This window comes from Ascidiella aspersa, chromosome 4, assembly GCF_963924565.1.
Source record: "Ascidiella aspersa chromosome 4, kaAscAspe10.2, whole genome shotgun sequence".
NCBI classification, from domain to species: Eukaryota; Metazoa; Chordata; class Ascidiacea; order Phlebobranchia; family Ascidiidae; genus Ascidiella; species Ascidiella aspersa.
In genome coordinates this window covers 28,782,115-28,798,639 of record NC_139450.1, presented here as the reverse complement: position 1 = coordinate 28,798,639, position 16,525 = coordinate 28,782,115, and the positions used below count along the sequence as shown (strand labels likewise).

At 37.2% G+C, this 16,525-nt stretch overlaps 1 protein-coding gene across 1 annotated transcript; it reads right to left on the bottom strand.

The window, feature by feature from the left end:
- Window positions 1-743: 743 nt before the first annotated feature.
- LOC146157335 (uncharacterized) lies at window positions 744-14,858 on the bottom strand. Its single transcript, XM_083388463.1, has 4 exons — window positions 14,575-14,858; window positions 10,052-10,157; window positions 8,496-8,666; window positions 744-938 (listed from the first exon to the last, which is right to left on the bottom strand). The coding sequence occupies exons 1-4, from the start codon at window positions 14,805-14,807 to the stop codon at window positions 789-791; spliced, it is 660 nt and encodes a 219-aa protein (XP_083244589.1). The 5' UTR covers window positions 14,808-14,858; the 3' UTR covers window positions 744-788.
- Between the last annotated feature and the right edge of the window lie 1,667 nt (window positions 14,859-16,525).

The following is a 16,525-nucleotide window of genomic DNA, read 5'->3' as shown; positions in this document are numbered from 1 at the left end:
TCGCTTATGCTTTCCGACCAATAGGCTATTAGATACGCGTAAATATGATACCCTTGAGAATTTTTTTTAAATTGAAACGTTTATATTTATTTATTTTTTTGGTAATGAGACCAAAATGTTGTAAGACATTACAAAAGATAAACTTCCAATGGTGTTTTAGTGTACTACTTTAAGATAGTAAAGCGCCCATTATATTGGCAACTATGGGTAAAAATACTTCAGAGATTTAGATTCGGATCGGCTGCGATATACTCTTGTTTTAGGTGCAGAAAGAACTTCTTTTTAGTTTTATCTATAAATCAGTTTTTTGCAACGCTGAATCAATAATATTTAGAAAACTATATTTGGCATACCGATTTCGAGTGTTTATTTGTTATTTTGGGGTACCGTTAAGAAAACCCTGTTGTCTATGTCATTTCCCAATCTCGAATATCCACTACTGAACACACTTGTCTATACCAAATTATGGGTTGGCCTTTTATTTTTGCAATGTCCAAAAAGCTCTTGTTTAGAACTAAAGTGAAGCAACATTTTAAGTAGGTGTGGCGAACATTCTTAGTTTTAAAACACAACTAAAAGCTGATATTTGACAAGGTTGTCATGTGAGAAGTGCCTAACTACTTTACTATCCCCATTGACCTGGTAATTAACAAACCATTCCGCCTTTTGTACGATAACTGACTGCACTTTCCACACAATTTTTGTAATCGTAACAGAACAAGCGACAGAAATTGCTGCAAAAGTGGTGTAATGGTAAACCGAAAGGAAAAAACGACGGACAAATACGTTCAGTGCGAGGATACTGTGGTACATCCGGACTGCTGGGGCATCTCGACGCCTTTCGTGTCTTGCACCAGGGGCTGTACCGCCGTGACGTCATAATTGTGGGGAGTTGAGGGCTCGAGGTGAAAGGAAGTTCTGCCTCTCCACAAGCGCTCCTAAAATCATAAAAAATGTTATCGGAGGTAGTTACCATTTGACATTTGAAGTACAGAAGAGAGATTGTGTAGTTTACACTTTCATAAATCTTATGAACTCACTGACGCGATGAAAAACGATTGTGGCAAATCTTTGCGACGTCAAAATGCAATGTCATTTGATTTTCAGACACTCTAAAATACACAGGATCTAAGGTTAATAATAATGATGATACAGCAATTTTCGTATTAGTATTAATGACTGTGTATCAGATTTGGGCCAAATATTATTTCAGTTCCATTACAATTGCATTAAAACCTGTAATTAATTACATCAATTACAATGACAAATGTAAATTGATTCAATTCTGCTGTTTTTAACATATGCAGGCCTACTGTTAAAATTTGTAATAAGACAATCTAACCATGATGAAAACTGTGTTATACAAAGGAATGATTTTGACAATCCGCGTACAAAACGATGAACACACAAAAAGCAAGAGACTCAATCACAGCTCCCAATTTAGACTAAAGCTGCGACAAAGAAAAAATAATCGATCAAATCAGTAGATTGGCTGACCATAGAATAGCCCATAGTCCATGTGCATGAGCCGCCCTCGAAATCTCATGACCAAATCGATTTTGAAGCTACAAACGTTAAAGCTAATTTTAGGCTAAATCAAGCGCTGGCCAATTAGTTTTTATAACAACGTGTTCCTGTTTTTGATTTTTTGATTGTGTCTATATTGATTTCAGCTGAAACATTTTCGGATGCAAAGAATTTCCCGCAGACAATAAAATGAAAGCTTCTTGCTTTCATTTCATATTTGTGATGTTAAGACTGTTTACAAAAACAGGTATAAAACATAAAATAATTTCTTATAATTTTACAGAAATATATATATTCGATCTATAGAATTAAGGAAACTGATGGCGCCTATTCATAAGGCGAAATATAATTTCTGTAATATCTAAAAAAAGATTTTTAATGTTTAATAACTGTTTTTGTAAAAAGTCCTGTCATTACAGGCCCATTGATAAGTCGGATTACAATGAACGACAGTTACAACATTTTTATGCTATCCATGTTTTTATAATCGAAAGAAGACCCCCAAATTTGGTCCGTTATTTCGGTTTGGCAAAACGTTCGTTTAGATCCTGTTATTCGGTACTTCGTCACTGCATTTCTGGTGTTTGTTTAGTTCCTGTGGGCCCTCGTTTTGAAAGGGGCAGCGAAACTTTTAGCTTGAACCTCCTGAATTGCCCTTTGTCAACTTGGAAACTCACTTGTCTTTTTAATAAGCGTGCTACAAGTTGTCCGACGGGCCTATAAATTTTGGGTGGCTCCCACTTAGCACATTAAAAGCCGCGCGCTCATTAATTGTTAATGTAATGGCGCCGTCGGATTGCTTTCGGCGGCCCATTCGATTAACACGGAAGCAGGCTGCGATCAACTCAGATGGCTTCCCATTTAAACCGTGAAATGCCCTGGGTTCGTATAACGCAACAAATTACTTTTAGATAACGACGCCGTCCGTTGCATTTAATATAAGGGAGAGACAGTCAGCTCAGTTTGCAATTGGTACCGAAAACACTTTATCTTGACGTGCGCAACCCACCTAGAATTTAAACGTTGTAGGGATGTAAGTGCATTTTGAATATAAAAACTGTTGTACCAATTGTGCACCGTGGTCTTATTTTTAGCCCTGATCCGACTGCGCTAACCTAAAAGCAAAACACTTTAATCTTGACGTGTGTAAACCAGCTACAAGTAAAGCCTAATCTACATGGTTGTCAGGCAGTAAGCTGTGTTGTAATGAGTTAAGTCAATGACTTAACTTAAGTGCACTTAAGTTATTGTTTTTAAATTACTTGACTTGAATTAAGTCTTTATGTAAAATGAATTGACTTGACTTAAGTCTTCTGGTAAAATTGCTTGACTTGACTCAAGGCTTATGAAAAAAAGATTTGACTTTGACTTAAGTTATTAAGTCAAATGACTTGGGTTAAACATATTGTTTTCATTAAACATTATTTTTTTTAATTTGCTATTTATCTCAAGTTTTGCACTTGAAACAATTGGATTGCTGCATGTTGATTTCTGATATTTTTATAATAATAATAATCAGATAAGTTTACAGTTTGTCGTTTTATGTTGATATTAGTGATTTTACTTGGAGATGACAACTGCTCTCATAGTCTCATATTGACTTGGGACTTGACTTACGCAACTGATGACTTGGACTAGGACTTGACTTAAGTGCATTCACTGGCAGTAAGTGCATTTATATTTAACAACGGTTGTAATAGAAATACTGGTCTTATTTTGGTCCTAAGCCGACAATGCAATCCTAAAGGCAGCTGAAGCAACCCAATGGACCCATCAACGCCCGAGACTGATTTAACCAATTTAACAGCAGTCGCTCAATATTCTATTTTTACCAACGCCTGGATCTCAGCAGAAGGCCTATTGTACATTGTGTACATTGGTGTAAAAAATTGAAACCACAAAGCAAATGTGGCAGATTTTGAATTCCGGTCAGCATATTTATTTCTCATTTCACCTAACCTCGACCAAACTATAACATTAACTGGGTATAGCAAAAACATCGTTAGGACAGTAACGTTTCTGATTATTTTTGTCACGGATTCCTTTAAAAACATTATCAAGCACACGAAACTTTAATATTTTTTGAAAGACCGGCTTAACTAAAAGTTTTGTACGCCCACAGTTATTGCTGGAATAACCTTAAAATGCAATATAGTGACAAAAACCTCTACTGTTGCCTTACATCCTAAAAATAAATGTACCAACTTTCAGTGCACCCAAGGACCCCTTGGCGATCTTTTTACCTGGTTGTCAACCAATGTTGTTGGAAGGTAGGCGACAAAACCGCCAAACATACTTTTGTTTAATAATATCGCAAGGTGACCGATTTTGTCCATATACGAAACGAAAGAAACACATTTTATTTGTTGGCGTCATTTCGGTCCCCGATGCCAAGCAAAGCTCTCATGGACTTGCACTATATACGCTTTGCTGATAAGACGACGAACTATTGATTTGCTTCGGCGTGTTTTGCTACCAATCGACCGACAGGCTTACTTTCCTTTTCTCAGTCTTTAGGCTTCCGGCTTAAGGCGAAAACGAGTTTGCAACTAACGATTTTTTTGCGCCGACAATTTGCCTGGAAAGTTTCGAAAGGCATTTTTACTAAAGCGGATTTTTATGTCAAAGGAGGTTTGGTGTAGGGTGGTTCGGGGCGTTTGCTTTTGCCAAACCAAAATAGGCCGATCGGTTAGGGTTTCATAGATGTGGAATTTTCGGGCATGTCTGCTATTTAGGTGTTATTTTTTCAAGACAACAAAAGCAGGGAGTCGAACCGTTTGACTTTTCCGGTTCAGGTTCCGTTCGGGTTCAAGGATTTTTTCGGAATCCGGTTCAGTTCCGGTTTCGGTTCGGAGTAATTAAAAGTTCCGGTTCATCTCCGGTTCGAACATCGTTATTTCAAAACCGATTCATAAAGTTCCGGTTCAGATACATTATAATTTGCGTTAAATCTAGAAATGTGGGTCGATAAATGTAGAGAATAATCTTTTTTTTTGCAAGTCTTGTAAGTCATTTAATTTAAGTTCTTGTAAGTCATTTAATCTAAGTTCCGTGACTTATTAAAAAAAAAACAGGAACTCAAAATGAAATATCTAAAAAATAAAAAAAATTAACGATTTTTTTATTCAATATTCATATTTTTTTTTAAATTTCGAACATGGCGTAACTTGACTCTGTAAAATAGAAGTTGTGACGTCATGCTGGAGCGAACCGCTTTTGTTTACAGGTTCGGGTTCGGTTAAGGTTCAGGTACTTTCAAATTATTCGGTTCAGTTCCCGTTCGGCTCCTTAAAATCTTATAAAAAACGGTTCAGGTTCGGTTACGGTTCGGAAAAAATTGACCCAAAACCGGTTCATAAAGTTCCGGTTCGGTTCCGGTTCGACTCCCTGAACAAAAGTAAAATCAAATTAACCACTAAAAAGAATTCAACTTGTTTTGGGTCAATTTCTCAAGTTGTTTAAAGCATGCAATCCGTTTTAACAAACTCAACCTCGAATCAGCTAAAAAAGTTGCTGTGTGTTGGAAATTTATACTTAGCGAAAAGAAAGATTTAGGTCGAACTGCAAATTGTTTTGAGCGTTTTTGGGGCTAGGAAATATTCGAAAACTTGCCAAAGACCCCCGAGTAACTCTGGTTATAGACTTCATACACCAGTCGTGCACGCGCACATGCTATACGGCAGTGGTCGGCAACCACCGGTCCGTAGCAAGGGTTGCCAGATTAAAATTTTGATTTAAACCCAAACCGTACGTAAAATGCCAAAAAACTTAGAAATAAGTCAAAAACAATTAAATGTTGTTTTCTATTCAAAGCATCTTTACTTTAGTTCAAACATACTCCATGGTTGATTGGTATGAGAAAAAATTGAATTAGTATTAAGCAGTCGTGAGGTTCAAAACACACCAGTGTGCTGTGGCCAAATGAAATGCATTGCAAATTGATTTATTATTTTGTTGTTTAGGCAGGAAAGTTTTACAAACAAACGTATGTATTTTAAATTGTCCATTGAAAAAATGTTGTAATAAATTACCTTTACTGAACATTTGTTGTTTTTTAAAACCGGTCCGCGGAACAAAATTATAGTTTTAAACCGGTCCGCAGGGCCAAAAAGTTTGCCGACCCCCGCTATACGGCATTTGGCGGTTCATAAACAGAGTAACGAGCGGTTGGTTATGCAAGCACACGGTGATTTTAATCCGTGTGGCGGCAGGCCAATTGGGAGCAGCCCAATACGGTAATCGCGACGTACCTGCAATTTTTTGTGAGCAGATATTGTTGTTTTTCGCAGCGCTATCTGGTCTGCTGCAAAAACAATCTAACGTTTATGAAAGAGCTTGAGTTTAGTATGTTGTACAGAAACGTAGATTGACGGATTTTCAGTGGTGCAATGACTTAAACGCACTTTCCTTTTTTCAAATGACTTGACATGACTTAACTCTTTTGGGTAAAACATCTTGGCACGATTCAAGTCTTTTGGGCAAAATGACTTGGATTAAAATTAAGTGTTATTTATCTCATTTGTTTCATTTAAAACAGTTTGTTGGTACATGTGTAGCATTTAACATGCAGTTTTACTCAATATTGCCTAATTTGACGTCACTGTACACGTGACCGTTGTTCACTGACGCGTGACCTAACGCCGAATTGTGCGCTTTCAACATTTCGCAGGCATCCGTCCAATTGCGGTTTGAATCACCGCTTCGTTACATCGTTGTGTTTCTGAGATTTGTGAATACTCAACGGGCAATTATCTACTGAGTAAAGTGACTTTGTCCAGAGTTTAGGAAGTTAAGGACAGGTATTTTAGCGGCCTGTTCCTTTGGAGTCAGATTTAGGACTTCTAAGGAATTTAGGCAGCCGTCGGCTCTCGTCTCCTGAGCCAGTGCCTCTTACCTCTAACTACAGACCTTGGTACGCTACGTATGTTATTTCTTTGTTATTTTTTTAGCTGTGGTTTTGGACATAAGCTGAAAACTTTAAATTTCAATAGTTTGCGCGTTATTTTCCTCTCAATGACTTGAATCGGTTGACCTGCTAGCAAAATATTTGATTTGGGACTTAATTTATTTGAAATAACTTGTTTACAGCGCTGTAGATTTCGATTAGTCTTTCCTAGGCTAGTTTGTTGTAAATAATTATTTTGAGTTGTTGTTTTTAGTAAAGTCATTGGCTTGACTGATTCATCGTTAGTCAATAACACATAGCAACATAAAATTGGCCTGAGAACAATCAAACCTGCCAGTAAGCGTATCTAGCGCAAACGAAACAAGCCTATAAATACTGTTCTTCTTTGTGTAGTTAACCTTTGAGCAAAAAATTACTACATTTACAGTTAACATTAAAATAAGTTAGTGTTTCTCAACCTTTTACGGATAGCGGAACTCCTCAGAAATAACAAATAGATTGCGGCGCCCCTACAAGATTTTCCTGTTGGTAATTCACTAGAATGGCACAATAAACGGAACTGGAACAACACACATCAACTCTACACAACGCAGGAAGTTATAATTGGATTTATTTCACTCTAATCTTTACAAAACAATTGTAAGAGATGATCAAAAAACGGATTCTTAAAGAGTCCTAAATGTCTCTCTGGACCCTTAGGCATTAGAAATGGCACCCCGGTAAAGAACCACTGAAATAAGTATTTTCGTCTGCTCAAAAACCCTCGAGAATCAATATTTTTCAAATGGATATCACGTTGTGGTAAAACCGCGCAAAAAAACTAACAACTACTGACAGTTGTAATCAGTCTTTTACGTTCCCGGCAACATACAAACAACATAACCCAAAAATCGATCGAAGTTTCTAGAATCTGTCGTCACAGCAGCGCTTGTTGACAGACATTGTGACGTCACAACGCGATAGCCGCTACGGCTTGCGAAGGCCGAACGAGCAGCAGCCAAACAAGAAAAAATCGATCACCTATCGTGTTAGCTTCTCGTTGCGGGAGATTTAACGTGATTCGTCGGTGCCAACATATATCTCATCTTTCCTATCGACCCAGTTAAACAACGAGACGAAAATACAAGATGTTTTCTTGAGGTGGAGCCAGGGCGTGTTTTGCCTATATGCACGCTTGCCGTCGGGTTTTACTTCGGCCATATGTCACTGTTTATAATGAAACAGTTGGACGTATGTCTTTGTCGGGATGTACAAGGTTTTCCTATTTTTAACTGTTTCAGGTTTTCGCTATGAATGTTGTTTCAAAAGAACAAAAATATATCGATTTGTTAGCAAATAATTTGAACTAAACTGAATCGAGACTTATTTTATGTTATGCTTTTGATAAAATGACGCCAGCTTGTAATTCCTCGACTAAAGTCATCTTTTAGAATTCTATAATCGTGTTCAGATCAAATATGGAATCGCACTTAGGTCAATCGCACGATATGTGTAACACTCCTGGCAATTCAAGGTGAGACCATATTTCATTTAGCCACATGACTATAGTTGTGCGATTCACTCGGTTCGTACGATCTCTCATACATTCGCGTTTCGTTTTTCGATTTAAAAAAAAAAGATTTCTTAGGTACATTAAACATGGATCTGTAATGTAGCTTTATAATAAATTGTTAAGCCAAAAAGGTCGAGTAAATCGACATCTTCTTGATAAAGATGTTTGATACACACTTGTATATATATATCACAAATTAACTGATGATGATACAAGTGCGTATGAAACGTCTTTATAAAGATGGTATCGATTTGCTCGACCTTTTTGGCTTTGACATTTAATATCAAAACGATTACTTATTGGAGCATTTTGATATGAAGAAGCTTCTAGATTTTGAAGGTACTTGGTTTTGTTCTACTTCTGCGTACTGATTTCAAAATCGTTTTTTTAATAAAAATTCGACAAACTGATTGAATGGAAAATAAACGGAAACCAATATGTCAATTTTCTGGAAACCATTTTTGTTTTTTTACATTCATTTCCACAAACTTAATGTCTCGTTTTACTCACTTGAAAGATTTCAGCTTCCATCATTTCCTTTTTCATTTCCAGCACGCCGAGGCTTATGAGAACAGTACAGATGGAAACGACCACCCCTCCGGCACAAAACACGGCCGCCCCACAAATCAGCAGCTGGCCCGAATCCCACGTTGAAAGTCCGCTCTCATCTTTGGATTTGTTCTGTTGAAATGATAGGAAAGCTTTAAGTTGGAAGATACACACACAAATATGTGTTAACAACTGTGTTCCAGCCCTTCTGAAGCTTCTTTTGACCAAAGATTACGGTTTACGTATCAGTAGTACACCGAAAGCCATTGCAGTTTAATCAAATCTGACGATCAATGATGAAAACTAGACAGGCTAGAAAAACAACTATTCATTATCATTAAATGATATTGTAGATCCCCTTCAATAGGAAGTTGCTTTTACTAACATAATATAACAAGCATAGACATATGATTGATTCGCTCCTCCATGAGACTGTGTAGCTTAGAGCAAGGTTTCCCAAACTTTTTTGGACCACTGACCACTATTTGTAAATCTGTTTTTTCGTGGACCGCAATGCAAAGCAAATAATAAATAAAACTGAACTTTAATTATTTACGAAACTGACAACATCAATAGGACGAATGCCATTGATTCTTTCTGCTTCGTTTCACTAACTTTTGCGTAGGCAAACGATTGAAATGATCTCAACAAAATCGCAAATTCCGAATGGCGATAGTATTATATTATTACGTCATAGACGAGGAATACGAGAATTTTTCGTAAACAACTTTTTGACTACAACAAAGGCGCAACAAGTAAGATTTACGATACTGGATAGCAAAAGCCTTCGAAATTATTAAGTTATGAATAACTGCGGCAATCATATATGAAAGAGTGCGTACTGTACAACATGTATGTTTCGACTTTTTAGTTTCTTGTCATCTCCACGGACCACCTGTGCAGTCGTCGCGGACCACCAATGGTCCGCGGACACAGTTTGGGAAACCCTGGCTTAGAGGACGTGATTTCGAACCTCACTGTAGGCCAGTTGTTTTTCAACTCTGCCCTGCTTGCATCATTAAACGACAGAATCGGTGAGTCTGCGATGGCTTTCGGTGTACTGATTTTAAGGTGTTTCGCCTTTTAGCAAGTATGGTCGTTCTAAAGTTTTACACAGATCTCTATGTGGTGCAGTTGTATGGGTCATTTTGAAAACTTTAATGTCCAAGTCAATTTATTAAAATCGACCGTTTCATTGAGCAATTCAGGATTAGTTCAAGTAGGTGAAGCAGAAATGATTATAAAACTAATACATTTGGGAAACGCGGTTGTTGTAATTCTACCTGACGAAGGCACCCAGGCCTTCGTTAAAAACATAATTACCAGAACCAAAAGACTTATCAGCGGAGTTAACTGCGATAGGTCGCAAATAGATAAAAAAAATGGAAAAAAATGTTTTTCTAAAAAAGCGCAATAAATCCACATCAAGTCGCTAAGCTGATTAGTTCGTTCGTAGCAAACCGTCGTAAAGACTCAAAAGCATTTGAAACAAAAAGTTTAATAAAGAATAAAATTACCTCCCATCCGTTTGAAGTCACGAGGCTTGTGACGAAAACCGTGAGTCCGGCGAGAACCAATAGCAGCCCGATTACGCACGTGACACACAGCATGAGACGCTTTCTTCTGTAGATAAATCGTAGTGTTCTTTTGCGTTTCATATTTTTTGATGTACTTTTTAAAATCTCCAACTATTTTGTCGGTTTTTGTCAGTGTTGCAATGACTTGACTCAAGTGAACTTAAGTCACTGTTTTCAAACCTCTACTTGACTTAAGTATTTTGGACAAATGACTTGACTTGGATTTAAGTTATTTTTCAAATGACTTGACTGGGACTGAAGTCATTTCAAAATGACTTGTTTGCAATACCGTTTTTGTCTGTTTTGCTTTGTAGTATTGTGATAAAATATTGTGCCCATAAACAACTTACGACCAGTCCTAAATTCAAAAAAGAGTGTAAAAAACATAAAACACATATTCTCATCTGTTCAGAAAATTGTTAAGTTGTAAACTTGAACTCCCAAATGTATTTTTGAACCTACAAGGTAGTGTTCAATATCTGATTATTTAAAGCCTAAACACAATTACAATTTATTTCAATGTACAACTTGTTTGTTAAAAATACAATGGTGATTATCATACTACGAGCATTACAGTAGCGTCATATAAGTAGCTCTGTTTTTTGGCCATATGTTACGGCTTATCGGAAATCGCTATAATTACACATCACGGTGATTGAATATAGACGCGAACCGCAGGCCACTGATCAGTGCATTGGTTGTGGTAGGCTATAAATATTTCATTGCGTTGAATTTGGTTCAACTAGGTTTGATCAAAACCTCGAAATGTCAATTTTTGTCAATGAGTTCAACTGCATGTAAAGGGCATTGATGCGAGGAATACTGGTACCCCATTACAGGATTGTAAGATATAGAAGGGTGTATCTTCATGGAATTCAAAACCATTGGCCGCAGGTTTCTGCTTGTCGATCACTGTTCTACTGACGCATATATAAACAATAAAACTCAAAGTTTAAAAGTTTCTAAAACAGGGGTCGGCAACCTACGGCCCGCGGGCCAGATGCGCCCTGCCAATGTAATTCATTCGGTCCGCCGCCTCTTTGTCAAACTGGATACGATTCCATTTCAAATACTTTTTGACTATTTAACTACGTAAGAGCGAAAAATGTTCCAGCTTCGCGCGAATTATCTTTCTACGCCCGGCTTGTTTACGTTTTAATGCGGTCTTTTGAACTAGATCAGCGCTTCGTTACCGTTAACGGAAAACGTATTCAAAAATAGTGGACATATATTTTTTAACATTTTTTATTTTTGGCAACTTAATAAAAACTTGCAAGAAATTTAAAATAAATGCCGGTCTACCTAAAAAAATCGCGCTCGCTTCGCTAGCCACGTGCGCCTCTTCAAAGTAGTTTTATTACATTTTTCATTTGTAGTATGACGACGTTTGGGCTCGAATTTTAAAACAAACAACCCCTTTTTTCGCGCTGTGCACCAACACTTTACTGCCTTCTTAAAAAAACACAATTTTTCTCAGTTAAAATTTTGTGCGGCCACAAAGACCTTTCTGAGTTTGGTGTTGGCCCGCGACTAGAAAAAGCTTGTCGACCCTGGTCTAAACCAACCTATCATTTTTCTCACCGAAATCTTGGTGCTGTATAGCACATTTCACTTTTGGGTTTTACAAATTTATCAATATGTTGTAGGGTACATTTACATAAATAAAGCACCATAATAATTCAAGCGTGTCCAATATGTTTACTATTCGTTTTTGGTGGATCATCATGTTGTCAGGTTTGGTTGTGGTGGATTATGGCAGAAATCATTTGAACACCCCTGGTATGGTGCCTCTCCCATTATGAAGAGTTGGAACATACTCGTGACTTTTAAAGCAGAGTTACAGCGGTGCCCTGGTTAGTACTAAAAGATTGGTTTGGATTTTAGCGCGGACGCAACTATAATTAGCAACCGCATGAGGCCGAAGCAAATTTGAAACTCTTTTGAAAATTACGGTTTTTTCGCCGATGTTGCGTTATAGACTTACATGATTCATCAGATTACTATTCATTTACAATGGCATATTTGTTTTATAGATATATCGGAAATAATAAGGGAACGGATTCAATGTCCGATGCTTGATGGCAAGTCGTAACATTGGTACTCGTCCGATACCAGGGTATCGGTGCCAACCCCATACCAGATTTAGTGAATTATTACAGTCATGGTTTTCTATCTAACTGGGCGTTTTACGCATTAATTTAGTCAGCAAATGTCATGTTTACAATAACGGCAATAGGCAACTAGGTTTTAGGCGCTCGACTAATTTTCGGTCTAGCAGCCCGGAAAAAAAACTTGGTCTGCACATTTTAATTTGATCAATTTTGCTTATTTAGCTACTGCAATGACCTAACTTTGTATCGGCTCGGATCGGCGGTAGTTTTACCCAAAATATCGGGTATCGGTTTTGGAATGATGTCCAAACTATCGGACATCCCTTTATATAATTATAAGTGACAAGTTAAAATCCCGTGCGTCACGGGGAATACGTTTCCTGCATGACAGTAATTTGATTAAACAAATTGAATCAACTGGATAGAGTTTACCGATGGCTATTCGCCGTATGTCAAGCGCCGTGGGCAACGCTTACGTACACATAACATCCGGCCAGGTATACGCGCGTTATACGCCCATGAAATATTGATGGAAAATCTCGGAATTGCCGCAACGTGCTGCAAACGTGCAACTTCCCTTGCATATGGAGTCTGAACAACAAAGGGTTCTCGTGTGACCCTGTTTGACCATTCAACATATGGCTAACCTGCAATTCGTTTAGATATACATATCCCTTTCCAGCCAATACAGTTTAAACCCCATAACCAAATGTTACCCAGCCTAAAAAAAGAGTCGAGCGCGAAATTTACATATTATGGATTCCAAGTTTTAACCGCTTTTTTGCAATTAAAGAAGTTTGGTGCTTAAAAATTTTTTTTTTTGCCTCGAAAGGCCGTGAAAGTAAGTTAAAAAATTACAACAGAGGGTGTTTGAAATTTTCGAACAAAAAATAGAATTCTATATCGTATTAATGGGAAACACCTCCATGTTTGATTGAGTGGATGATAAAAGAGCTTGTGGTTGATTCGTATAGTTTTTACTGTTTATGTGAGCTAAAATGGACAAAACGTCGATGGCATTAACAAAATCATGGAAATCGAAGATTTAGTTTTAGCCTCATAGAAATTGTGCGTGGATTTGTGCGTAATTATCGGGATTATAAATCTGAATTTAAATCCCCTTATGTTCCGTGCAAATAACGGTTGTTATCTAAGATGGTGATTCGGGGTTACTATGTCGCGATGACAGACTATGACGTAGTTAAAGCACGGCTTTTGGATTAGTGTTCGGTGTATTACCGGCCAAACCAATGCCAATGAGAGCCGAACAGCGATTACTGCCATATGTGCCTTGGCGTCAGTTGCATCAGAAAGCCAGTTTTAAGTGTAACCAAAAACTAACCAGGTAAGAATGGGTTTTGGATGACCTTTCACATAAATTCAATGTTAGGCAATGTTAGAACTTACGTGGAGAACTACATACAAAAGTTTACGCTTTGGTATTTGTCCAAATTTTGCATTAAAGTGATCTTTAAAAAGAACTTTTCCGGTTTGACGCCAAGCTATAAAGTTTGGTGATACCTCACGTAACTTTTTTTTTTATTCATGTTTTTTTAAATATGTGGTGCCTATAATCACCTAAAAAGTGAAATTAGCCGGATTTTGCTCTAATTCATTAAATTAGAAAACTAGAATTATCTAGTTGTCCAAGTCTGCCAATAGGCCTCGACCTTTACTTAAATTAAACGCGTTATTAATGCGTCCGTTGAAAGGTAAATTATTTTTTTCGGGGCACAAATCAATTAAAATTCTGCGGTTTCATTAAAGACAAATTGAAAAAACAAAAAAAACAGTTATTCTAAACGTTCAAAATGATATCTACTTCTGTATGAGATTTTCTATTCTTATTACGTCTTACTACAAACTCCAATTAACCATTATGTTCCAAATAGCACCTTTTTTATTTGATCTATTTTTAACAATGTTTTAAACAAGTTATTTTAAAAAGTCCAAGTCAAGTCTTTTGCAAAAATAACAAGTCAAGTCCCAGTCCCAGTCCCAGTGTTAGGTTTCCCAATTCAAGTCCCAATCAAGTCGTTATGAGAGCAAGTCAATTTCAAGTCATATTATTGACATAAAGGTAAACTGTTAAGCTATTAAAATTGGTAAACTCGTCCGATTTTAAGCAACAATTTAGCTAAAAAATAACGCAAACGCAATATACATAAAAGTGTTGTGTAAAGCGTGAGATAAATTTTAATGAAAAACACTTAATTTAATCCCAAGTTATTTTTGACAAAATGACTTAAGTCCAAGTCAGGTCATTTGTCCAAAATACGTCAATAACCATAGTCGTTAAAACTCTGATTTTTAACCAGGCGAAAATACTGAAACACCATTTCCCTTACTTACTTCCTTCGCTTCTCGACCTTATCATCCTGCACCAACTGTTGCTGCTGCCTTTTGCAAAAGGCCGCACCCGCGCAGTCCTCGTAGAAGTGATGCAGGTAGCTCCTCACGCCGAAACGAAGGCTCCCGTCCTCCGTCGAGGTGGACTCTGCATCCACCGAGATCGATCTTATTCCTCCTCCCATCTGAGTCTTCTCATCTGGGCATCCGGACCCCTGCCTCCCGCGTCCCGCCATTTTGTCGTCTTCTTTCGTTCGTTCTTCTTCTTTGGTTCAGAGGTCACCTTTTGCTATGCATACTCCTGCCAGATTCGGCCGCTGTTTTTTTCAAAGAGGAGTTAAACGTTAGAAATTGTGCGTTCGCGTGATTTTAAATGAAACCCATTAAGATGTTTATAAGAGACCCAAACGTTTCTGTCGTAATCAAGTTGTTGCAAACCACGGATGCAAATTAATTAAAAAATACCACCAATAGATTTTTTTCTATGCAGCCGCTGTTTTTTCAAAAAGGAGTTAAACGTTAGAAATTACGCGTCCGCGTGCTTATAAACACTAATGCTGAGTTGAGGATTGATATGTAACTACTAATTAAAAAATAAGGTGCAAACAGCCACACCGGAACATATTCTTCCGATACGGAATTCTATCTATGCACCATGACGCTTCAGCGAAGAGAAGTAAAACCTAATCAAAAAATCAGAGCAAAAATGAAAACCAACGACATGCTAATTAAGAAAAGTAAATCGGGACTAAAATTAAGCTGTACGGTACTGTTATTGACCTGGAGGAAACTCTCTTCATAAATTTGGCACCAATTGAAAAAAGTTCATAATAAATTTCAAAAACAACAAACACTCTACGAAATGTTATAGTAAAACGTACCAGGGTGAACCTGCTAGCTCTTTCATTGTACACACCTTTTTCTTTGCATACTCGCGCCAAATTCCAACGCTTTTTTTAAAGAGGAGTTAAAAGATAGAAATAGCGCGTTCGCAATAAGAGGCCAAGCCTTTCTGTCGTAATCAAGTTGTTGCAAAACACAGATGCAAATTACGTCGAAAAACACCACTAAAAATTGGTTTTGCATGCCAATTGACAGCTTCTCTCATCTTAATACCGTATAGGACAGTGTTTCTCAACATTTTCCCCTAATAATCAGCGTAGGTAAAAAACAGTTTGACGACCCTAATCTGTTAACTGAACTTTTTGTAGGCTTTAGCCAACAAAACATGGAAAACTAGCATTAGTAAGTTCAAATTTAAATGACATGATCCATGTCTTCGTACGGCGCATACGCAATTTTCTCAAATTAAAAAAACTTGCTCATAACTAATAATCTAAATAAATATAACCATAAGAACTTCTGCAGTCGGCGACCCAAATGAATTAAACGGCTACCCAATTTTGGGTCGCGACCCATAGGTTGAGAAACACTGTCTTCATAAACAAAAACCCTTTGGCTAAATTTAGGGCTCTTTCATTTCAAATCTATCCCCACTCCGGCGTACCCTAAACAAATGTTCAAAATCTTGTTTTTTTATTGATAAAAGTAACTATTAGTTTGCTGCCACTAAGCTTCCAATACAGCCTAATAAAAATAACAGCTCATTCTAAATAAGCTTTCCTGTGCAAGTGGGGCTAATTTGACTTCGATTGTAAACTACATTTCTATTGCGGACAAATACCTGTTCTGTACTTGTGAAGGTCTACGATACGATACTAAAAAGCAATTTTGCGGCAAAATGAAAAGCAAAGTTGTACCCTATACTAAATGTTCGATGGCGAATCGTATGTAACCTTTGACAGCAATTTAATATTTGTAAGCTTCGTGTTAATGTAAATCCAACCTTGTAACTGATATTGCCTTACCGAATAAAAATTTGGAGTTAAACAGGTTATCAAAACCAACATTAATCAACTTCACACAAAGCTGTTTTTTTTACAAATTAGTGAGT